At 37.5% G+C, this 23870-nt stretch overlaps 3 protein-coding genes across 4 annotated transcripts; 2 read left to right on the top strand and 1 right to left on the bottom strand.

Moving 5' to 3' along the window:
- The first annotated feature begins 83 nt into the window (after positions 1 to 83).
- On the top strand, positions 84 to 7842 carry ugdh (UDP-glucose 6-dehydrogenase). Its single transcript, XM_055205411.2, has 12 exons — positions 84 to 256; positions 827 to 988; positions 1271 to 1372; positions 1465 to 1665; positions 1959 to 2156; positions 2994 to 3141; positions 3249 to 3343; positions 3502 to 3632; positions 4352 to 4491; positions 6647 to 6738; positions 6833 to 6943; positions 7056 to 7842. The coding sequence occupies exons 2-12, from the start codon at positions 827 to 829 to the stop codon at positions 7149 to 7151; spliced, it is 1476 nt and encodes a 491-aa protein (XP_055061386.1). The 5' UTR covers positions 84 to 256; the 3' UTR covers positions 7152 to 7842.
- A 1672-nt stretch (positions 7843 to 9514) lies between these two features.
- Positions 9515 to 18262, bottom strand: lias (lipoic acid synthetase). Its single transcript, XM_073864295.1, has 11 exons — positions 18113 to 18262; positions 17693 to 17873; positions 11753 to 11846; positions 11427 to 11507; positions 11190 to 11346; positions 11032 to 11089; positions 10814 to 10942; positions 10113 to 10258; positions 9960 to 10030; positions 9760 to 9871; positions 9515 to 9646 (listed from the first exon to the last, which is right to left on the bottom strand). Exons 1-11 carry the CDS (start codon positions 18192 to 18194, stop codon positions 9579 to 9581), a joined length of 1179 nt encoding a protein of 392 aa, XP_073720396.1. The 5' UTR covers positions 18195 to 18262; the 3' UTR covers positions 9515 to 9578.
- Positions 18263 to 18445: 183 nt separating this feature from the next.
- rpl9 (ribosomal protein L9) lies at positions 18446 to 22492 on the top strand. 2 transcript variants are annotated; one of them, XM_055205414.2, is made up of 8 exons: positions 18455 to 18527; positions 19025 to 19071; positions 19233 to 19348; positions 19452 to 19547; positions 19671 to 19803; positions 21072 to 21152; positions 21770 to 21888; positions 22332 to 22492. In XM_055205414.2, the coding sequence occupies exons 2-7, from the start codon at positions 19026 to 19028 to the stop codon at positions 21874 to 21876; spliced, it is 579 nt and encodes a 192-aa protein (XP_055061389.1). In that variant the 5' UTR covers positions 18455 to 18527; position 19025; the 3' UTR covers positions 21877 to 21888; positions 22332 to 22492. The 2 variants fall into 2 exon arrangements, with proteins under 2 accessions (XP_055061388.1, XP_055061389.1); XM_055205413.2 differs by lacking the exon at positions 21770 to 21888 and having other exon boundaries at positions 18446 to 18527.
- Positions 22493 to 23870: the final 1378 nt, after the last annotated feature.

Here is a 23870-nt window from a genome sequence, read left to right as displayed (position 1 = left end):
ACGTCTGCCCCCGCCCTCTGTGAAGTGTTTACGTTGCTGTCCCCCTCCCGGTGGGTGTGTGCGTGTGTGTGAGTGAGTGAGTGAGTGAGTGAGTAAATGAGTGTATGTGTATGTGTGTGTGCGCTGTTTGAGTTTATGTGTTGAGGATATATAGTAGTTTGATTCATTCGAGAGCAAGTCACATCTGATAGAGGAGCCCTACTTGCATACTGCACTAAAACACATTGAGTTCATTCAAACTTTACTGTGAGACAAGGTAAGTCTGTTTTACCTCTGTGTGTATTTATACAGTAGTTTATTTAACTGAATGTGACGTTTTTGGAGTCTTGAAGCTAAAACAATGAACCAACCTCGTATTTTATAATCGAAATGCTTAGTTTGGTTTTAAATTTTAAACACTGTTAAAACATTTTAATGAGAATGTCGGTAGTTATTAAAAAAAGCAAAATCAGTTTATAGAAAAACAGAAATTAAAACTACATTAAAGATTTCTTCTTTACTTTTATGTTTTACTTTACCTGGTTGTTCATAATTTGGTTGTATAAAGAACAAAGCTAATAACTGTAGTTATCCTCAATGCCCCAGGTGGTATGTAATATGATACCCAACTCTAGACCCCCTCACCTCCTCATGGTCCCCTGGAACCCCGCTAAAGGCATAAAATACCCCTTACGGTTATTTTTTTTTACAAAACTGCTGGACCCCATTTATGGCCATATCTTCTTTAATTTATATTTTTTATGTGTATATATGATTTTATTGACATGTTTAGTGTTTTTAAGAAAATTTACTAAACCCATGACTCGATCTGCTTCTTTTTTCTAAGATGTTTCAGATTAAAAAGATTTGCTGTATAGGAGCCGGGTATGTTGGTGGTCCAACATGTAGTGTAATTGCCAGCATGTGTCCCGAGATCACAGTAACAGTGGTGGATGTTAATGCGTCCCGGATTAATGCCTGGAACTCTGATACGCTGCCCATCTATGAGGTAAAGATATCAACGAAATATTCACGTCAAATACTATCAGCATGCTCAACAAGGACTACAGTATGATTTTTTTATTAAGTATGTGTTGTGAAAAGTACTATGCAAACAAAAATAACAAACAGAAATGGATTGACAGTTAATCACTTACTATGTAATTCATATTGAGGATGATATTCAAAAAATAAACCATAATTACAAATCTTAATATAAGTAGACTTAATCATGAGGGTCTGTCTGTGACATCATATGAGTCACAAAATGTGTTGTTTTTGGCTTTTGTAGCCAGGTTTGAATGAGGTGGTGATGTCATGTCGTGGAAAAAACCTTTTCTTCTCTACGGACATTGACTCTGCCCTTAAAGAGGCAGATCTGATCTTCATTTCTGTGAGTTCAACAACCAATTTTTGTGTTTATGAGCAAGAAGTGAAAAAACGTAAGACACTGGCCCTGATCCTCTTTCACTATCTTTCTCTTAGGTAAACACTCCCACTAAGACATACGGTATGGGCAAGGGCCGCGCCGCTGACCTGAAGTTTATTGAGGCGTGTGCACGGCGAATCGTGGAGGTGTCGGACGGGTATAAAATCGTTACGGAAAAGAGCACGGTGCCGGTTCGTGCAGCTGAGAGCATCCGCAGGATATTTGATGCAAACACCAAACCCAGTCTCAACCTACAGGTGGGTGTTTATTCATGAATATGTGAATATTCATATGCATATATATGGAATAAGTTAATATTTATGGCTCTATATGGATTTCATCAAACCTATACAGTATCTTGACTTCATATGGTAGCTTTTCGCAGTTAGTTTAAATAATCCTGTTGTGTGATGATGTACAGAGTACAGATGTTTCTCTGTAGTCACTTAAGTAATAAAAGGTCATAAAAATGTGTACAGTAATTAAGGCATTTTTATCTATAAAGTCTTCTGCTGTTCATGAAGCAACAAATTTATGACCCCTATTGCAGGTTCTCTCTAACCCAGAGTTCCTTGCGGAGGGTACGGCGGTGAAGGACCTGAAGGAGCCAGATCGTGTTCTGATAGGTGGAGATGAGACTCCAGAGGGTCAAAGGGCCATCAGTGCTCTTTGTGCTGTATATGAGCACTGGGTCCCCAAGTCACGCATCATCACTACCAACACCTGGTCCTCAGAGCTTTCCAAACTGGCGGGTGTGATTACAGTATATACCGTTTGTGTGTCTCAAAGAAAAAGTAAAGGAGGAATATCATGATTGACTGTTTCCATCGGAAAATTTTAATAATCAGGGTTCCCACGGGCCCTTGAAATCCTTGAAAGTTTGTGAATCTGGGGGGGGAAATTCAAGGCCTTGGGAAGTTTTTGAAAATATACATTCATAGATACAGGTCATTGAAAGTGCTTGAATCTATTTTATACAAGAAGTTTTCTGAAAACAAAATCCATATTATTCCCTGTGTAGTGTAGGATAATATCATAAAAATTCTAAACTGTTCATTTTAAATGCTTATATCTTCTGTATGCGAATGTTGATTCATACCAAAATGCTTTTGTGCATAGTTGTGTTTGACACATGAAAACGTCTCGGGTTACGTATGTAATTGTTGTTCCCTGAGAAGGGAACGAGACGCTGCGTCTCCGTCGCCATGCTTCCTTCGTCCCTGTAATGCCGTCTTTGGCAATATTTCATATAGCGATATACTTCCTGGCTTTCATGTCACCCTGTCTTTGTCGTTAAGCGTCACCATTGGTTGAATTTGATATACACGTTTAGACGCACTTACCCCTGGAAGCGTCCCCAAAGTGTCACCGCAGTGACGCAGGGCGAGTTCCCTCGAAAGGGAACTGTAACAATGTATCTTAAAAAGTAACACGATGTAACCTTGCTCTCACTTGAAATGTGTCCACCCATTTAGTCCTTGAATTTGAGGGTATTGGACCTGGAAAGTCCTTGAAAGGTCCTTGAATTTGAAGTTAACTAAGGTGTGGGAACCCTGAATAATGTGTGTGTGGATCTGTCTTTTAGGCGGCGAATGCGTTCTTAGCCCAGCGAATCAGTAGCATCAACTCCATCTCTGCCCTGTGTGAATCTACGGGTGCTGATGTTGAGGAGGTGGCCAGAGCCATCGGCATGGATCAAAGAATCGGGAGCAAATTCCTTAAAGCCAGCGTAGGTAAGTCTTTAAGAATCGATTTATTTTTTCCAATTTTCAGATGATGGTTTTAGATTTAAACTGAATTTTGCGTCAGTTTTTTCTTTAATCTTCTGTGTCTGTGTCAGGTTTTGGAGGAAGTTGTTTTCAGAAGGATGTGCTGAATTTGGTGTATCTATGCGAGGCGCTAAATCTTCCAGAAGTTGCTTCGTATTGGCAACAGGTGATTGACATTTTATTTTAATAATTCAAAATATTTATTTATTTATATTTATTCAAATATGGCACATTTTGTTCGATTTATTTTTTATTTTATTTTTTTAGGTTTATTTATTAGGTTATATTTTGATAACTGTGTTGTTTATTCTTTTGCTTGTGTAGGTGATTGACATGAACGAATATCAGAGAAAGAGATTTGCCTGTCGAATCATTGACTGCCTGTTTAACACCGTTACTGGGAAGAAAATCGCCTTGTTAGGTTTCTCCTTTAAAAAGGACACCGGGGACACAAGGTACACACTTTGACCCAGTCATTAATTACATCTTTATCACAACTCATTCATGACATCTCAAAAATGACTATTTCACCTACAAACACATATGACATAACAGTTTGAGTTAATCATCAACAGGGATTGTGTACAAAGCGTACACGCTAAACTAGTTTAAACTATTCCCTATTAAAACTGACTTCATTACCACACTATACACACACACCCATGTGTCCATGGCCTTTATCCAGAGTAAATAAGACCGCCACGCTCCGCCTCTGCATGTGTATAGTGCTGCGTAGCATGAGTGTGCGGCTTTTTATCTTCACTTAAACCAGCATGACAAATCTTTTACATTATGATACGAACACATGCTGAAGTTGAAAATGCTTTTATGTATATCAGGGGTCTCCAATTGTAATATTTATCTATACATTTTTTTATATTAGCTTGGCTTGGTTTACATATGTAAACATTTCAAACAATGCTAAAACATATCAACAAGTAAAATAAAACAAATTCAATAATTAAAACAAAAAAGTTTGAGTAGACTATATCAAAAAGTAGTCCTCCAGATTGTTTTATCCATTGTGGTAGCCCTTGCTCACAAAAAGGTTGGAGACCCCTGATGTATATTAATGTGAAAAGACAAATCAACATGAATTTCAGACATGATTATACAGGCTTTAAAAACTATATGAAGGATTAAAAGTGGTAATTTCCGGATTTGTGTGTTTCAGAGAGTCGTCCAGCATCTACATCTCTAAATATCTGATGGACGAAGGAGCCAAGCTGCATATTTATGATCCGAAAGTGCTGAAGGAGCAGATAATCCAGGATCTGTCCCAACCCAGCATCTCTGGAGACAACCCAGAGAGAGGTGCGTATATGCTGTTCTTTAGCTCTCAAGTTTTGGTGAATGATTGGAGTGGTTTAAGTGCTGTGTCATGCTGAATCTGATGTAGGGCAGAATGACTTTGTGTACTTTGTCTTTTGCCAAATCTCAATTTGCAATAAAAGCATACTCTTTCTGAGATTGGAAAGTATTGTATACATTGTATAAGATAAAATGGAAGTGATCCACATACATTGCTCGCTTACAAATCCAACACATCAAAACACAACTCCTTGCATTTCAGTTTGATCATTCATGATTTTTTTTACTGTTTATTCATTTGTTGAGGCATCAATTAACTCCTCCATCTCTCAATGAGTTGTGGGAAATAAAAGCTGTTAAAAAGTGTTTGCATGGATCTGCACTTTTTATTTCACTGGAAATAATACACCATCCAGTTACTTTAAAGGTAACATTTCACAAGACTTTAAGATGTCAAATAAATATTTGCTGTCCCCAGAGTATGTATGTGAAGTACCAAAATACCATATAGATAATTTATTGTAACATTTTATAATTGCCACTTTGTAGGTGTGAACAAAAATGTGCCGTTTTGGGTGTTTCCTTTTAAATGCAAATGAGTTTTAAATGCACTAAATGGCAGTGGTGTGGTTGGATAGTGCAGATTAAAGGAATATTCCATTTTCTTAAAAGAAAAATCCAGATAATTTACTCACCACCATGTCATTCAAAATATTGATGTCTTTCTTTGTTCAGTTCAGAAGAAATTATGTTTTTTGAAGAAAACACTGCAGAACTTCTCCAACTTTAATGGACTCCAACAGAACCCAACATTTAACACCCAACTCAACACGCAACAGCTTTCTTCAACGGAGCTTCAAAGGACTATAAACAATCCCAAACGAGGCATAAGGGTCTTATCTAGCGAAACGATTGTCATTTTTGACAAGAAAAATAAAATATATATACTTTTAAACCACAATTTTTCGTCAAGGTCCGGTCCAGCCCGATCTAACGTAAATGCGTAGTGACGTAGGGAGGTCACGTGTTACATATATAAAACGCACATTTGCGGACCATTTTAAACAATAAACTGCCACAAAGACATTAATTAGTATCAGTTGACATACAACAACGTAGGAACGGTCCTCTTTTTTAACACATGTAAACACTGGGGCGGAGTTTCGCGTTCGTCCTCTGTGACCTCTTGACGTGATGACGTATTGCGGTGACGTAGTGGGGTCAGCTGGCGCATCACGACCGGATCTACACGACGAGAAGTTGTGCTTTAAAAGTGTACATTTGTTACTTCTCCTGTCAAAAATGACAATCGTTTCGCTAGATAAGACCCTTATGCCTCGTTTGGGATTGTTTATAGTCCTTTGAAACTCCGTTGAAAAAAACGGTTAAATATTTAATTAAGTATTAAATGTTGGGTTCTATTAAAGTCCATTAAAATTAGAAAAAATCTGCAATGTTTTCTTCAAAAAACATAATTTCTTCTCGACTGAACAAAGAAAGACATCAACATTTTGGATGACATGGGGGTGAGTAAATTATCTGGATTTTTCTTTTAAGAAAATGGACTAATCCTTTAAGGGGCAGTATTATCCCCTTCTGACATCACAAGGGGAGCCAAATTTTTCACAGTATGGTTTACCAAAACTAAGTTACTGGGTTAAACTTTTTCACATTTTCTAAGTTGATAGAAGCACTGGGGACCCAATTATAGCATGTAAAGGAGCATTTCACCTGTAAAAACATTAATCTTTATTGAAAGTGCGTCATATTTGTAGTCGAAATGTAAAATACATTTCGAATTTGGTGCCTATTTGACCGAGACAATGGGTGTTTGTAGTCTCACCCCCTCAACAAAGATATTGGACTTCCTGCTTTCAATGATGCAAAATTATGATTTTTACATCATTGAAAGAAGGAAGTGCAACACTGAAATCTGTATTTCTCCTGTCTCAGCGGCAACTGAGGAAATGATGGATGACCATTCAAAAACATGACTGGTGTTCTAATGCAAATGGGTGAAGTGTCCCTTTAAACATGGAAAACGTCAGATTTTCATGATATGTCCCCTTTAAGGATACTTGTATCGTTTTGGGAGATTTTAAATATACAATTTAGTATGGATAGTAAATGTCTAATTTAATATGGCCTCTCTTTGCAGTGTCTGATCTGGTAACTGTTACAAAAGACCCATATGAAGCATGCGAAAGCGCACATGCACTGGTCATCTGCACGGAGTGGGACATGTTTAAGGTACACCGAACACTGTACCATGGTCCACTAAATGATTACAAAATATTAATACCATGGTACGTTTAAGTGAACAATATGCTGTGTTTGTTTGTAGGATCTGGACTACGAGAAAATATATCACAAGATGCTGAAACCAGCATTCATCTTTGATGGCAGACGAGTCCTGGATCACCTGCATGGCCAACTCCAGAACTTCGGCTTTCAGGTCTGTCACATGTTTGAATGTACCAAAGTGCATAAGGAGACACCATGTCATACCTCTTTATTTTCTTCAAAATTTACGTGGTGACAATGGTGTGTGTGTTTGGTTTGTGTAGATCGAGACCATTGGAAAGAAGGTGACCACCCGGATTCCTTTTACGCCCTCTGGAGTGCCACGACTTGAACCACCCACCAAAAAAGCCAAAGCTTGAGACACACATCGCACACGCACACCTGCATGCGGATTGTACACTGATTAAAGTCCTTTGCTAAGAAAACCAAAGTGTGACCACAGAGACGTTTCTGTCTTGAGTCATGCGTGTGCTTTGTGTGCGTGTTTAATAATCTGTATAGTCTCATATTTTATGAGACTTTCTTATCACTCGTGGCTGTTCGCTGTATATGCAGACAGTTATGCAATGTTTTAAATGTGATCATTTACATCTTATTTTTAATACCATAATTCTAAATATATATATTTTTTAGATATATAATAACACACACAGAACTGGTGATCTCTGATCTGTATTATGTCCCACTACTGTTCAGTAGTGCATTGTTTACAATCTAAAAAATTTCAGTGTTATTGTTTTTAATGACAATCACCTTTTTTGAGAGAGATTGACAGAAAGAAGGAGAACTTTTCTTATTGGGACCAAGTGGGACAATTTAAATGGCTGTAAACATTTGCCTTGAGTGAGGCATTCGATTGTATTAGAGAAGGGCAAGTAGCTCGAGTCATTAATCTTTTCAATATGTTGTTCGAACTTATGTATGGTTTGTGTTAATGTAGAATCTCAGTTGTAGCTTTTGTAAAATCATGTACTGTACAAGTTTATAATGGTTATGTAGAATAATTGCTGAAAACACATTTCTTAAATAAATATGGACCAATGAAAAGAAGCACTGTTCATTTCATGAGAAAAAATTAGGTAACACTTTATTTGAAGGGGTGATATGACACCTTCATAATCTTGACGTGACACGTGTTATAAACATGGAGATTTTATGACAACTTTCATTAACTAAGTATAATTTTTTCAATTATCTCATTCTTAATGCAAAGATGACATTGTTTGAAATGACTTTTTGACAACTTGACATAAACCAATACATCATAATTTGTCATAAATCTGTCATAAACATGACATACCAGAATAATTATCAAACTTAAGAAACTACCTAGATTTATGAGTTAACATAACATTAAACTGTCATTTAAATTTCATTAAGTGTTAATATTAACAAAATGCGACAGACACATCAAAATATTATACTTAATTTTATGTATGTGCACAATACATAAAAACTGACGAATCCTTTCTCACACAGAGGGTTTTTCTAACATAGAAGAAAAAACTAACAAAACATTTAATTAATTAAAATAACTGTTTTCCAGTGATATGGACCCATTATTGTACTGTTTTAATGTTAGGTGAATCTATCTTCAAATGCAATAAAATATATTTTGATACATTTTAATTATTATTATTATTATTTTTGAATGATTGATTTTATTTGTTAAACACATGGAGGAAACTTTAAAAAAAACAGTTGTTATAAAACTATTTGATAGAGTATTAACACTTAATGACATTTTAATGACAAATTATATTTGTACCACTCTAGTTGAGGTCAAGAAAAATATTCATGACGCTGTTATAAAACTATATGACAAAGTATTAACACTAAATGACATTTTATTGACAAATTCAATTTGTATCACTGAAGTAGTCAGTTGTCTTGGTACTGTCAAGTTGTCATGACAAGTTATGATGCATTGGTTTATGTCAAGTTGTCATAACAAAGACATTTAAAACAATGTCATCTTTGCATTAAAAATGACATAATTGAACAAATGACACCTAATGACAGTCGTCATAAACATGCATAAAATTTCCTTTATGTTCATGACATGTGTGACGTCATGTTTATGAAGGTGTCATGTCAGTCTTATGAACACCCCTACCACAAGTAGTGGTACCAAAAATTAACCATGGTTAAATCAGTAACAATATGTACAACAAATATATTTTTGGACAAAATGTTTATCAGTAATATCAGTTCAACATTATACATATATGGATGCAAAGATGCAAAACCCTATAAACTAGGTGTCTCCAATCCTGCTCATGGTAAGCTACCTTCCTGCAGACTTCCAGAATCAGCTCCAACACACCTATCTGTAATTATCAAGCAACCCTAAATACTTTGATTAGTGGCTTCTGCTGTGTTTGATTGGGGTTGGAGCTAAAATCTGCACAATGGTGGTCACTTGATCACGGCCTCGGGCCATTCAGAAATACCTGTTTGTTGGCAAAATCCATTTAAAGGCTGATAAAAAAGGAACATGTCAGACGCACTTAAGAGGGTTTTGCATCTGAGCTTCTCATATATTGTTTTAGTAATTGATTTGAAATAGATTTCTAAAACAACTAAACATGTGTATTTAAACAGAATCACTTTAAACATTGCCCCAGCTGTACTCTTTCTAAATCTTGATCATGTGGTGTGGATGTCTATAGCTATTTTTAAATGAATGACTGAATGAATGTAATATTAAGTTGACAAATGGTTATTGCCAAAATGGGTAATTTATTCGTAATCTTTGTTCTTTACAGTGTTTACAACACTAAATATTAATCCTCTGTTGCTTTTGCCCCGGCAGTCTTTCTCTTTTCCAGCAGATTCTTCAAGAAAAACTCGCCTAGGAGCACAAAACCATGTTTAAGCCAATAATATTGCAGTCACTGCAAGTGTCAATGTATTGCATAAAAACCTTTATCAGACATTAAAAATAAGCACTCAGGTCACTGTTACCTGCTTTGTAAGAGGAACGCACAAGTGGACCGCTGGCTGTGTAGATGAAGCCCAACTCCTTGCCAACTTTCTCCCAATATGCAAACTTCTCAGGAGTAACGTACTCTTCCACCTTTAAACACAGAGTCACACAATCATTCGGATGCCTTTAAGAAAAGACAGTCGGTCAGCTTGCTTATCATCACATAATGTATTTGTACCTTGAGGTGACGTTTGGTTGGCTGCATGTACTGCCCCAATGTTAAGCAGTCCACTCCAGATTCTCTTAATTCTGCAACAAAGCAATGACTGGATTTTACCTACTGTGGTAAGCATTACAATACTTCAGTAATTAGCGTGTGACCGCACATTACCATTCAATGTGGCGTGTATCTGCGAATCCGTCTCTCCGAGTCCCAGCATGAGTGAAGTTTTGGTGAGCAAACTGGGTTTCACCTTTTTGGCATGACGTAAAACGCTCAGTGATTGGTCGAAGTTCGCACGGGGGTCACGCGCAAACCTTAAGAGCACAGATCAAGATCTGCAATGAAATCTTCAAGCTTTGTACACCAGTGAGATTACAATTACGATAGATGAGAACTATGATGCTGCTAATTCAGATGGGCAATATTACTGCCATCTGGTGGTGACTGTATTTTTCACTGTAATGCATATAAAAAAATTCCCATATTACACAAGACTGCGCTGCTAGACATCACACACAGCATTGTTAGACACAACAAATTATGGATTTAAATAGATGCTGTAGACCTTGTGATAGACCCTATGACTATGCCAAAGACCCCATCAAACTGCTTTGTATTTCATATATCCTAGACATATTGTATATCATATAAGCAAATCATTTTTAATGAAATTAATGCCCCATCATATTACTTTAAAAGAAAGGAGATTTGAATCCTCCGACTAAACCAGGATTATTAAATCAACAAGCTACCAAATATGCCAAAAATGACAGATCTAACTATGATGACTATGCCAGAAATGTTACAAGATCATTTACCTTGAATACAACATACTTGGCAGTTGTAGACTGATATCAAAATGCACCAACCTTTGCAACTCTTTGACCGTCTCTACATTATGAGCATAAACATCAAGCCCAGACAAAGCAACTTTCTCCACTGACGCCAGATCACCACGAAAATCAGGCGTCAAACACTCCACCAAGATAGTAGGATTCCTAAGAAACAGAACAGGGACATTTTTCAGAATCATTACATTTTTACACACACACCTAAACAAACTTTATATCAGAAAAAAAATCTGCACCTCTCTTTAAGGTTGGAGACGGTCTTTGCAAAATGCTCCGCGCCACCATCAGGAATATCTGATCGGCACAATAAAATGATTGATTAGCTTGTTTAGGGCATACGTACAGAATTTAAATAGACGAAGCATACATGTTGGTGCATATTGTGTTTTCTCACCATCTCTGTCCACTGATGTGAGTACTACATAGTCCAGTCCCCATGCTGCGATGGCTTTGGCTGTGTTATATGGCTCATCAGGATCAAGAGGAGGAGGACGTCTTGCTGTTTTAACTGAACAGAACCTACAGCCTCGTGTACATGTGTCCCCCATTAACTATGGGAAGAGGATCAAGCATAAATGTTGAATCAGGACTCTGCTCCTGGGGATGTAAATCTATTTGCCGGAGCGCTCACCATAATGGTTGCTGTAGCAGTAGCATGCTCTCCTCCTCCCCAGCACTCACCGATATTGGGACATCTGGCTTCCTCACAGACCTGTAATTATAGTAACAACACTTTACAGTTCCTGTAACAGCTATAGCTATCATAAAAATGACAGCAGCTTAGAATTTGAAGTGATCCACAAAAGAAAGTCTTACAGGTGAGGAACACAATGAATGAGGGTAAACGTCAACAACAATAAAACATTCATTTGGGAGTGATCTATTCCTCAAATTGAACACTTATAAACTTGTGGCCATTGTGTCAGGCCTGGCATTCACATGTTATCAGACACTCACTGTGTGTAGGTTTAGATTTCGGAGCGTGTTTTTTAGTTTGTTGAAGTTCTTTCCTATTGGGATTTCTGTCTTTAGCCATGGTGGTAGCCTTAGTCTGGAAAATAGACAAAGATGGTTAAACCTAAATCATACATGGAGTAAACTTAAATATGCATACATAAATTTTAAAGTAACAGAAAAGTATGTAATACATAATAATTTTTACATTTATATATGAATATTACATAAATAAAAAATAACAGTAAACACAAAAGGGCTTTCACACTTAACCCTAAATTGTTAAAGCAACACTAAAGAGATTTTGCTCTTTGCCCCCCCCTACAGGTTAGAAGCGTAGTTGCCCATTACCACTGTCGTAAACACTAGCTCCGTTTACATGGACATTTGTAATCCGTTTAAATGATCAATCTGAATAAAAATGCTCCATGTAAACACCTCAATCGGACTAAAAAGTGCCAATCTGATTAAAAATCTAATCCGCTTGTTAGGGGTGGTTTATACCTTTTGAAAGGCGCATTTCCGCCACCTACAGGACGGTGTGGAGCATATTTACACGTGCAATGACGTAGAATTGCCGTAATGACATGTGACGCAAATAACTCGAGTTTGTTTTGTTGAAGGAAGTCACAAGAAGTGTTTGTCTTGTTAATCTTGTTCCTATTATCCTTCAATTCCCCATAAAGTGATACAAGACAGCGTTGTCCGGTCAGTCCATGATTTATTCTCTGATCCACAAACGCGTGTGTTTGGACTCGCTCTCGCGAACGGTCTCTGCAGCACTGCGTGAAGTAAAATACGCTTTTTGGGCACACGTGAATGGGTGTTTTTGCTGCTGTTTTATAATCAGCTGAGACACATAGCAAATCTTGAAACAGCGTGAAACTATATTTGTGCAATGTGCGCATGTCAAATGATCAAATCTGATGTAAATCTTGTGTCATATAAACACGCACATGAATCCGATCACATTATGAAGTGTTCATGTAAACGCTATGATAGGATTTATTAATCGGAAGGATTTTGATCCGATGGAGGCAAAATGTGTCCATGTAAACGTAGCTAGTAGCATAGCTGGCTCTGATTGGATTGTAGATCTGCCGTAAAGCAAGTTTTTGTAGTTTTCACTCGAACTACAGAACCGCGACCCGATGGTTGGAAAGTTCTTCAGTGCGGTTTTGGCCAGTTTTGTTTCGAGTAGATGAACGACTGAAACTTTTTTGGAAAAGTTATTTTAAGGTAAAAAAACCTCTTTGGTGTTGCTTTAACACTGGCCCTGTGTCTCAATTCGTTCCCTAGCTCCCGAGGTCATGAATCAGTATATCGTGTACACAGGTTCGGACACTGGTAAGGACCCTAGCTCACTTGACATTGGGACAATGTTCACTTATTTTTCTGTCACGTGGCTGCTTAAGCGCGTTGTGGTCATTCACAGCTGCTACCCATCAACAACCTGCAAAACCAACATCTCTCTGACTTAATTTTAAACAGTACATTGTGAAAAACGCTGTCATTATTCTCTTACATAACCGTGCATACAATTGGAGGAATATAATTACATTTAAAATTTAATATTTTTTTACAATAAAAAAATACTATTATTTTAAATATTGAGTAGATTGTGGTTCCTTACTGTGTAGCGATGTGTGTTTATATTTAAAATTAAAACAAACGTTTGTCTTTATAAAAGTTCTGTCACATTTCATAAAGTTTATTGAGTTGGATCACGTGATGTACCATTGGCGAGCTTCAGAAAAGGTCATGTGATATCCGGGAAGGGAACATAGGGACCATCGATGCTCACTGGTTTTTGCGTTGCATTGTGGGAATTTTTAGGGAATGAACGTACCAGTGCACTGGACGGATTTTGCGATTGAGACAGCCCTTAAAATGGCCGACTCCCTGATCGGTGCCCTGACTACTGAACAAGGGAGTTGATTGAGACACACGGAGGGTTATTCTAAACCCCGGGAAAAAGCGGAATCCTGGGTTATCTGTTTTACGTTTCACACCATTTATACTTATCCCTGGGAATTCATAATCTGACGTTTCACACTGTGCATTCCTAAACACTAGGTCACATGTCTCCAACCCTGCTCCTACACACCTGTTTATAATTATCAAACAACCCTGAACACCTTAATTAGCTGCTTCCGCTGTGTTTAATTGGGTGATATTATGATACAATAATATTACGCAGCAGGTGAAAATAGTCCCCTTATGCTGGGTACACACCAAAAGATTATTTCATCTTATAAGATTTTCAAAAAGTTATAGACCACAAACATGAGAATAAAAATCCTAGATTTAACTGTTTTGCTCCTATAGTGTGTGGTGTGCCATGATGTGTCAAAAACAGCACACTACACACAAACAGTTTTTCAACCAAAGTCTCGACTGTGAACCCAGGAAATCTCGCGAGACTTCAGAATAAGCATGGTGGACGATATGCAGGAAGACATTTCTATGATAGTGTTTGGAATGATTTTCACAGAAAATTTAAGGGAAAAAAGAAATGGGTTTGGGTGAAGTCATGGACAGCGGGAAGATGGTCTGTACAAGTTCACTTTGCATCAACTTACTTCCCTTTGTGCTGCGCCATGACTGCTTCCATCTTCCATAATCTCGCTGTCTGATTGGATATTGTTTCATTTCACGTGATAATCTCAAGAGCGTGTACACGTTTGTTCTTGGGGTTCCCCCCACACATCAGGATTTCTGGATACATGTTTAATATTTACGATCGGGGGGGCTCCAACATTCTTCCGATCAGGTTCGGACACTCTTAAAGGTCACGTTCTTCCTGATATACCATTTTTTAAACCCTAGTTGGTGTGTAATGTTGCTATAATAGCATAAATAATACCTGTAAAATGATAAATCTCAAAGTTCACTGCCAGGCGATATATTTTCTTCAATAAAATTCCTCTTTAAAAGCCTACAACGAACGGCCGGTTTGGACTACAGCCCTCTATTTCCTGCTTTAATGACGTCAGTAAAACAGTTTGTTGACTAAACTCCGCCCACATGAATACGTCAGTCACCAGCTTTGGCTCAAAAGGCTCTGCTAAGCTAAGCTGCTATTGAATCACAGCACACTAAAAACAAACTACACAATCAGAACTTGTTACGTATTTCTGAAGGAGGGACTTCACAAAACAAGGAAGACATCAGCCTGTTTTGAGGACAGTGAAAACAGCGCTATACAGAGAAGTAAATTGTGTGAAAAATACCATGTTTTTTTACACGTGAAACATGAACACATGTTATATTGCCCACTATAAACACAATCAAAGCTTCAAAATCACAGACAGAACGGGAGCTTTAATAAACCTCACACAAAGGGAAAATCTGATAAAATAATCTGTAGAACCATCAAGATAATTCGGGACATAGCTAGGATTGTCGGAAGTGGGAAATCGGCCCAAAATCAGCCCGATTATCTTTTGGTGTGTACCCAGCATAAATAACTTTCAATAGCAGGGGACTATTTCGGGCACTGCCTAATATCATTGCGCCTCCTGCAGCCATGTTACGGCAGCAAAGTCCTTGATTATTACGCCAGAATGAGAGTATAGTTCCTAGACATATCTGCCTAGAAAATCACAACTTTTAATTTTCTGTCGGTCTTAGTACACAATGCTAAATGGTCTAATCAGATTCAATGGATTATGCTAAGCTATGCTAAAAGTGGTGCAGCCAGACCAGGGGCCTCATTTATAAACGTTGCGTACGCACAAAAGAAGGCGTACGCCACTCTCTACGCAATAGTTGTTATTTATAAAAAGCAAACTTGACGGGAAAATGTGCTGTCCGTCACGCAAGCTCTGACCCAGGCGTACGCACAAAAACGGGTGAAATGAGAAATGGCGACACCGACGGCAGATGGAAGAAACACGTGAAAGTGAAAGTAAAAATGACAACACTACCTCTCATAAATAACATGAAGACTTCACAAAGCAAGTCTTACAATTAACAGCCTACACGAACACCCGTTTGATCGATCAGCAGTGAAACAAAATAAATAAATAAATAAATCGAAAATTACATCAAAAATTCAAATGAACACATATTTGCTAAAAGAAAAGTAAAAATATGTTCTGCAATAATATTGGCATGTTGTGCAATTCATCCTCTATGTACAAAACTGATATTCTCGTCAATGTGTCCGTCTGGCGGAGCAGATATAGATGCAATTACATAGACAGATAGATAGATAATTAAGGAGATATATAGTTAGATAGATAGATAAATAAATAGATAGATGTATTAATTGTCCACTGGGGAAAGTTGTTTTCATCTTCATAATCTACGGAATTATGGTATTCATGCATATGTCTTTAGTGTGTTTTATTTTTGATAAAACAATGTATGGCGTATGTCTCAACCATTCAGGAAGCAACAAGAAATTACATTTGCGCTGAACAATGTCCCATTTCCACGTCGATTATTACCGACATCTGTAGCTTGTCAGATGCAATTAAATGAATGGAAATAAAATGCCCCATCACAATGCGTAATGCCCACACTGTGCCCTCCAAACAACGTTTTTCTCCTCTTTTCCCCCTCGCCAACGATAACTTCTACTTCACATTGAGTGAATTTACGTTTTTTTTTTATTTCCTCTATGTGTTTGCCATGATTTCGCAATCAATGCATATTAACTTGTGGGCGTTTCACGGACTATTTATGGGCAACTATGGGCGTGTCATGAAGCCGCAAAAGCTGCGCTACATTTAGAATTGATTGTGATTTATTAAGGGAAAAATGCGTAGGATGTGCGTGCGCGCGGTTTAATAAATCCGAATATTTCTGTGCGTACGCCCGTCCTATGTTTCATCCGTACGCCACTTCTGACGCAAATCCTACGCAAAGTTTTATAAATGAGGCCCCTGGAGATCAGCTGAATAGATTCCAAAACAGTAAGAATCAAATGTTTAACTCTAGGGGAGCTGGAAAATTAGCATATTTTCAAAAAAGTGGAGTGTCTCTTTAAGCGCAGTGTGAAAAGCTCTAAAATGTGTTGTAGTGATGAGGTGCTGTATATTTACTATGGTGGCAAATGATTTCTATATTATGACAGTCAGTACATGTTTAAAAACACAATTTTACTGTGATACTTTTGATATTTTTGTAATTAAAGGCGGAGTCCATGATGTTTGAAAGCCAATGTTGATATTTGAAATCACCTAAACAAACACGCCCCTACCCCAATAGAATCTGGACCTTCTGTTGATAGACCCGCCCCACACATACGCAACCCGGCATTTGATTTGATTTGATTGGCTATTAGTGTGTTTTGGTAGTCGGCCCGTCTTCTTTTCCAAACCGTTTTTCAAACATCTTGGACTCCGCCTTTAAGCTCATGGTTAGTTTATTCATATTCCAAACAAACCTCCCCATGTCTACACAGACGTGTAACACAGACCAATATCCATTACCTACCTAACTGTTACCAATTAAAGGGGACATATTATGAAAATATGACTTTTTCCACGTTTTAGTGCTATAATTGGGTCCCCAATGCTTCTATTAACCTAGAAAATGTAAAAAAACAACAACAACCCAGTAACATAGTTTTGGTCTTTGAAAGCATGTGAAAAAAAAGGTAATTAAAATTTGGCTCCCTTGTGATGTCAGAAGAAGATAATACTGCCCTTAATCTGCACTATCCAACCACAGCACTGCCATTTAGTGCAGAGATCATTAACATTTTAAAAGACACACCCAAAAACTACACATTTTTGCTCACACCTACAAAGTGTTAAATTTAACATGTAATAATAAATTATCTATGGGGTATTTTGTACTTTGCACAATGTAGTCTGTGGACACCAAAGATTCTCAAAGATTTCATCTTAAAAGTCTTGTGAAATGTCCCCTTTAAAGTGTTATAGGGCATTATTGAAAGTAGATGTGAGTGGTGTACATGTATATAATTACCGTTCTCCCTTTTCTCTCTTTAGGCTACCTCTGTATTCCTCCCACTTGCTCTTTTCTGACAGCTCTCCTGATATAAAGTCCTGCAGGTTGAGTCCATCTTCTTTAATCCCTTTTTTCTTCTCTGTAAGTGTGGCTGATGTGTTGGCAGCAGATGTTAGTCTGTTAGAGTAAACGTGTGACAGCAGTACAAAATCACTCCACAGTGACTTTAATCAATTTAAAAACTTTTATACCGGTTGTGAGATCCTTATCATTTAGTTCAGATAAACTCAAATGCTGCCGATAGTCGATAGAAGGGAATGAAGTGAGAACTTTAGACATATTTAAATATACATTGACCCCTGTACAGCCTTCAATAAGGTTATGTATATGTAACTTACTGTTAGGCAAAATACGCCAAGAAATCACTTACGTGTGACACTTCAAAGCATTTTGAGGGTAAAAACAATTGATTAGAGGAATATCGAGCCGCTGCAGTACAACTCCGGTTGATCAACGCCATGACTTTAAATCCAGTTTGAGCCAGAGCCTGTCATTGACAACAATTGCTCTGACATCGATTAACTCAGACTTAATATCACTCAAACACTGACAATCCTGTTTGTGGATGTTATTTATATCAGTTATATCAAGCCTGTGTTTACAATCTTTGTATTTATAAAAAATGTTAGATATACATATAAAACAACTTTAAATTATATATATATTTTCCGAAACTTCCAAAGATTCGGTAATCATTTGATCGTGCTTTAAAGTTCGGGCAATGACGCAACACGTAGTAGTTACTTTTACGTCATGACGTCTTTCCTCCTTCCTTTCCTCCTCTATCGGCGAGGTAAGAACATGGCGTACCCTGTTCTTGAGCGTTTTAATCAAGTACAATCTGCTCAAATTTAAAGTCTGTTGAGTTTGCCCAGTGTCTGATGACTTTGTACACATGTCCATGAAAATATATGCGGTTATATTTCGGTTGAATAATCAGATGGTGTTTGATTTTTTGCAGTCTGAGTGATCAGTGTTTACGTGTTAGCATGTCAGTTACAGGCCGAACTAAGCAAATCATTCATTGGGTACGAGAGCATATTTGAGTAATGCTCGCATTGCGATGAAGAAACAAGTGTATTAAAATTCCTAAATGCCTTTTATAACGTAGAAAGACATGGTTTCCATTACAATACAATCGATTTCAGCGTGTGAAATGCCGGGTTTGATAAAACGTTATACTCCGATGTCTTGTATAATGCAAGAGACCGTGAACATTGGTGAATAAATGACTGATAGAATAAATGTTAAGTGAACAATTTTCGTTAATATCCCTGTTCCGTTTTTCAGAATGAAGACCATTCTCAGTAGCCAGACTGTGGACATCCCCGACAACGGTATGTCAAACTAGTTCAGGCCTCGTGCAATATGAGTGCGTGTTGATGATAATACTGATGCTTTGCTCGCAAGCACCGCTAACTGTTCGTGTTTATATTTTCAATAATTAGTTGTCTTCTATTTAATATCTTTTTAATAAGTCTTTGCTTTTTCTTTCCAGTCACTGTGTCCCTCAAGGGGCGCAAAGTGATGGTGTCGGGACCCCGTGGCATCCTTCGTCGGGAGTTCAACCACATTAACCTGGAGCTCAGTCTACTGGGCAAGAAACAGAAAAAGGTTGGCAGTCGCATTAAACACATGCATTATTAAAAGGGTTGCAAACAATGCTGTGTAACTTCAAATGTGTGTATACTCATTGGTTTTTTTGTGTATGTTTCAGCTGCGTGTTGATAAGTGGTGGGGTAACAGAAAGGAGTTGGCCACAGTCCGCACCATCTGCAGTCATGTCCAGAACATGATCAAAGGTGTCACACTGGTAAGTTAACTGCGCTCTACACACACAGCCTTTTAAAGAACTGTTAACATGCTTAATTGTAAAATAAAAAAGATTGGGCATGTAGGAAGAGTAGCATCTGATTATTTTTATTTTCATCCGTAGGGCTTTAGATACAAGATGCGATCTGTGTATGCCCATTTCCCTATTAACGTGGTCATTCAGGAATCTGGCGCTCTGGTGGAGATCAGAAACTTCTTGGGAGAGAAGTATATACGTCGTGTCCGCATGAGGGCAGGTGTATGTAGGCTTTTTAGTCTGAAATTAGGGGTTGGCGATGGATCGCCTGTGATTCTCATGCGTGTCTCATCGGTGAAGCCGGTTTCGTGATTAGTAGTAAATCGCCATCACCTGCTTTCAAATGGAGCGTCATGTGCTACACGGAGCCGTATTTTACGGAGAAGCTGGGCAAAATTGTGCTCATATTTGTGGACAAATCGTCTCCGACCATATACACTAGATGTCGCCTTGGGGTTCTAAGCATGCGTCAAAACTTCCGCCATCTTGGAACAGGGGTCTTGTCATAGGACGTAGCTAGGTAATGTTACTATCTCCGCCTGTACTTCGAATTCATGGACGATGGCGGACTTTTGTGCTGCGTATGGATGTTAGGCCTGCTAGCACTATGCATTATAGTTAGAAAAAGTAGATTTTCATAATTTAAAAAAAAATAAAAAAAAATCTTGACTCAATGCTAAATTCATGTCTGACTGTTGAAACGAACCAAAAGAAAACCAAGAAAATCGCATTCATGCTGATTTATGGTAATTTTATTTTTGTTACACCATTGCCTACAATGACACTTACGCAAGGCTTCCCTGTTTCAAGATGGCAGCTCTATTTGACGCATTCGGTCCAATGAACCGTAGCCAAGGCGACATCTAGTGTACATATCTATGGTCTCCGACGATGTATGCGATTTTGCAGAGCTTCTCTGTGAAGTGTGGCTTTGTGTAGTAAATGCTGCTCCATCACCTGCTTTCAGATGGCGATTTGCTACTGATCACAAAACCGGCTTTACTAATGAGGTGCGCATAAGAATCGCTGGCAATTTATCGCTCACCACTATCTGAAAAAATGTAATGCCATTGCAAAGCTAAATCCTTTTCTGACAATACAGCGATATTGGGCTGGGCAGTATATCGAAACAGTAGGAATATTGTAATCATCATATGCATATAGCTATGGTTTGCATTAAACAAGCGATTTTATTTTAATAATAATTAAAAAATAACGTATGTGTAAAACTGTGCATGATAGCGGTGATATTTTATTGTTTGTTTACATGAAAATGTTTTTGATTTATGCAACACTAAGTTGTACTTTCAGAAGTTTTGGTTACGTAAATTGATTTTAGTGAAAAAATAACATAATTGCTTAGCAAGCTAAATAATGCACATTGGATATCGCAAGTTGCATTTTTTTCGTCTTATCGCACAGCCCTACTGTGGTTTTGATTCCAGATTGTGTGCAAGTTGCAAAAACATGGAAATATGTTTTGTTTAGGTGTATCATGTGCAGTGTCAGCTGCCCAGAAAGACGAGCTGGTTCTGGAGGGTAACGATATTGAGCTGGTGTCAAACTCAGGTGAGCACTTTGTTCAGCGACAACTTGTGAGAATTTTTACCTGGTCCAAACGTTTATAAACCTATGTAATAATGTTTGTTACATTGTCAAAAGTCTAGGAATTTTGTGTTTACATTTTATTTCTGGGTAATATACCCGTTTCATAACACTTCCTTGAAGTATTGTTTACGATAATGTCTTTTAAATGTTAATGTAATTTCATATCTTAAATCCCCTGGTTTTAATCCATGTGTATGTCTAACATTTAGATTGTTAAAGGTTGAATTTTATTTACATGTACTGTTTCTGAAAGTTATTGATCCCTGGTCAAAGCCTAATTCTTATTCCCTCACTCAGTCAGCACTAGACCTGAACAAATATGTATGTCTATTTTTGGTTACCCCTTTAGCTCTATTATCTAGTAGTCCCATCCTTTGGCTGCTTAACCTGGGTTCCTGCTTATGAGAGTGATTGGTTAGACCGTATTTTATTGTGTCTGAGCTGTAGTTGGTTGTGTGACAGAGAGACTGGGATTAAGTATGGGAGCTGTATGTGTGTGTAATTGTGACTAGTTTTGAGTTTGTGAGTTGTTAGTGTGTGTGCATGCCTGCCTCACCTTCCCAGCGTTTTTGTTTCAGCTGCCCTCATCCAGCAGGCCACCACAGTGAAAAATAAGGATATCAGAAAGTTCTTGGATGGTATTTACGTCTCTGAGAAGGGAACTGTATTGGAGCAGGAGTCATAGAGAACACGTGAGGTCAGAATGAGGTCGTCGCTCGAGGACAGAAACCGCCACCTTCGCCTTCTGTCTTTTTTTATGCACCAACTTCTCCTGCTTTGTGTCATGTCACTATTTGTTTCTTTTTCACCCACTGACAATCTGCCAAATCATGTTGCCAAAGTGCGTAACCCTTTTAACAATGCAGGATCTTTTTGATTCACTCCATCACTGTCTTGTAAAAAAAGTATTTCATTGTGCTTTTACTACATTTCATCTCTGTAGGGGTTGATTTCACATTCACAGATTCACCAAAGCATGATCACTAACAAGGCTTCTCTTTGTTCACAGCTATAACCACTGACTTGGTGTGCATGTTACATGACTGATGTGTCTAACACTGCTCATACCACATGAGTTGTGTTCTTAGGTGCTGAATCAACATGCTTTTTGACTTGTCTTTTTGATTTTTTTCTCATCAGCTGCCCTGATCCAGCAGGCCACCACTGTGAGGAAGAAGGACATCCGGAAGTTTCTGGATGGGATTTATGTCAGTGAGAAGGGCACAGTGGTGGAACAACAGGAGGACTAAATTAGTCTCTGTAAAATCTGTCAATAAAGGCGAACATCTTTTTCATCCACACATACCTGTCTGAGTTTTATTTTTAGGGTTGGCTTTATAATTTGTAATGAATGTCAAGATTGGACAGTTTAAAACTTGGTAGTGCAATGAATAAAAGGAGTGTAAATTGCATAATGTTTGATTTCATCTTTTGCTGTGATCCAAATGTGTATCCTGTGTTTTTATTGACACTTAAAATGTCTTCTGCATTCTCAACTATCACATTTTAGCTTAAATTGGATACACATAATTGGCTTGGAACCCTGATAGGAGAAAATGACTGGATCCTGTGATGCTAAATTTTCAAAAGTGACCTTTTATAATGCCAACTTTTGCATCGTAAAGAATTACGTAAAGATGGATTATATTTACTGTTGCCCATTACTCTCATCACAACATTTAACCCTCATAAGACCCGATTTTCCTGTATACGTTATAGTCCCTTGGGGGTAAAAATGACCCCAGAGATTAAAAGAGTGATTACAAAAAATAAATTCAATTTTAATGATACAAATAATATATACTTTTTTTCATTTACTTCCCATCTATTCATTAATGCTGTGTTTTGGGAGATATGAAGTATTTTATACCCGTTTACCACTCAATTCCTCAACTACACCATAAGCTTGCTTGAAAAATATATTTTTTTTATGAAAAGTTCACATAAGTTATGATCTAAATATGATTTAAATTGTTTTTAGATGTTGATCTAGATGTTATGTGTTGAATGCAGCCATTTGGTGTTTAGAAAAAACAGTTTTGTGGTTACAGTTTAGGAAATAAATGACTTCGACTAACTTAGTAGAGGCCCATAGAGACCCATTCATTTTACTGAATGTAAATGAACTGCTTAGCATCAATACTTTAGTGAAACATTTTGTGAATGTATGTTTATATAAACATTAGAAAGGACATTAAAAATGAAAATTATTTCAAATAGTAGAATTTTTTGTAGTTTTTGATGCATTTTGAAATATCTGTTTTACAAAATGCCACAGAAATTTGACTTAAGTGTGTGTGTGTTTGCGTGTGACTTTATCTTTCTGTGCGTGTGTCTGTCTGTGTCTTTATGTGTGTGTAAGTTTTACTGTATCTTTGTATGTGAGTCTGTGTTTGTGCGTGTGTGTGCGCATTTTACTTCTTTGTTTTGCATCTGTGGCTGTTTTTTTTGCCAAATTCTATAAGAAATGCTCTCTGTGTCAGTCATACATTTGTGTGTCTGTTTGTGTGTGATTGAGCATGTATTTTCTATTTGTGCTCTAGTACCAGCCAGGCCTACCTTTCTGTGTTGAAAGTTCAGCTTTATTCTGGATGCATTGATTTTTTTTACAAATAAAAAGAAAAAAAAAATGATTTTTTTTTGCATTTCCCATTCTTTCAATTGGGGTCATTTTTTACC

This window comes from Misgurnus anguillicaudatus, chromosome 3 (assembly GCF_027580225.2).
Source record: "Misgurnus anguillicaudatus chromosome 3, ASM2758022v2, whole genome shotgun sequence".
In the NCBI taxonomy this organism is placed as follows: domain Eukaryota; kingdom Metazoa; phylum Chordata; class Actinopteri; order Cypriniformes; family Cobitidae; genus Misgurnus; species Misgurnus anguillicaudatus.
This window is presented reverse-complemented; position numbering and strand designations above follow the sequence as displayed.

Excerpts from the sequence above, each read along its gene's own strand:
- ugdh (XM_055205411.2), top strand. The coding sequence starts at position 827 with ATGTTTCAGATTAAAAAGATTTGCTGTATAGGAGCCGGGTATGTTGGT. Across the intron at positions 989-1,270 it reads ATACGCTGCCCATCTATGAG|CCAGGTTTGAATGAGGTGGT; the intron begins GTAAAGATATCA and ends TGGCTTTTGTAG. Across the intron at positions 4,492-6,646 it reads TGGAGACAACCCAGAGAGAG|TGTCTGATCTGGTAACTGTT; the intron begins GTGCGTATATGC and ends CTCTCTTTGCAG.
- lias (XM_073864295.1), bottom strand. The coding sequence starts at position 18,194 with ATGGCGTTGATCAACCGGAGTTGTACTGCAGCGGCTCGATATTCCTCT. Across the intron at positions 11,847-17,692 it reads AAGAGAGAAAAGGGAGAACG|ACTAAGGCTACCACCATGGC; the intron begins GTAATTATATAC and ends TCTATTTTCCAG. Across the intron at positions 11,347-11,426 it reads CTGCTACAGCAACCATTATG|TTAATGGGGGACACATGTAC; the intron begins GTGAGCGCTCCG and ends CTCTTCCCATAG.
- rpl9 (XM_055205413.2), top strand. The coding sequence starts at position 19,026 with ATGAAGACCATTCTCAGTAGCCAGACTGTGGACATCCCCGACAACG. Across the intron at positions 19,072-19,232 it reads TGTGGACATCCCCGACAACG|TCACTGTGTCCCTCAAGGGG; the intron begins GTATGTCAAACT and ends TTTTCTTTCCAG. Across the intron at positions 19,548-19,670 it reads TGATCAAAGGTGTCACACTG|GGCTTTAGATACAAGATGCG; the intron begins GTAAGTTAACTG and ends TTTCATCCGTAG.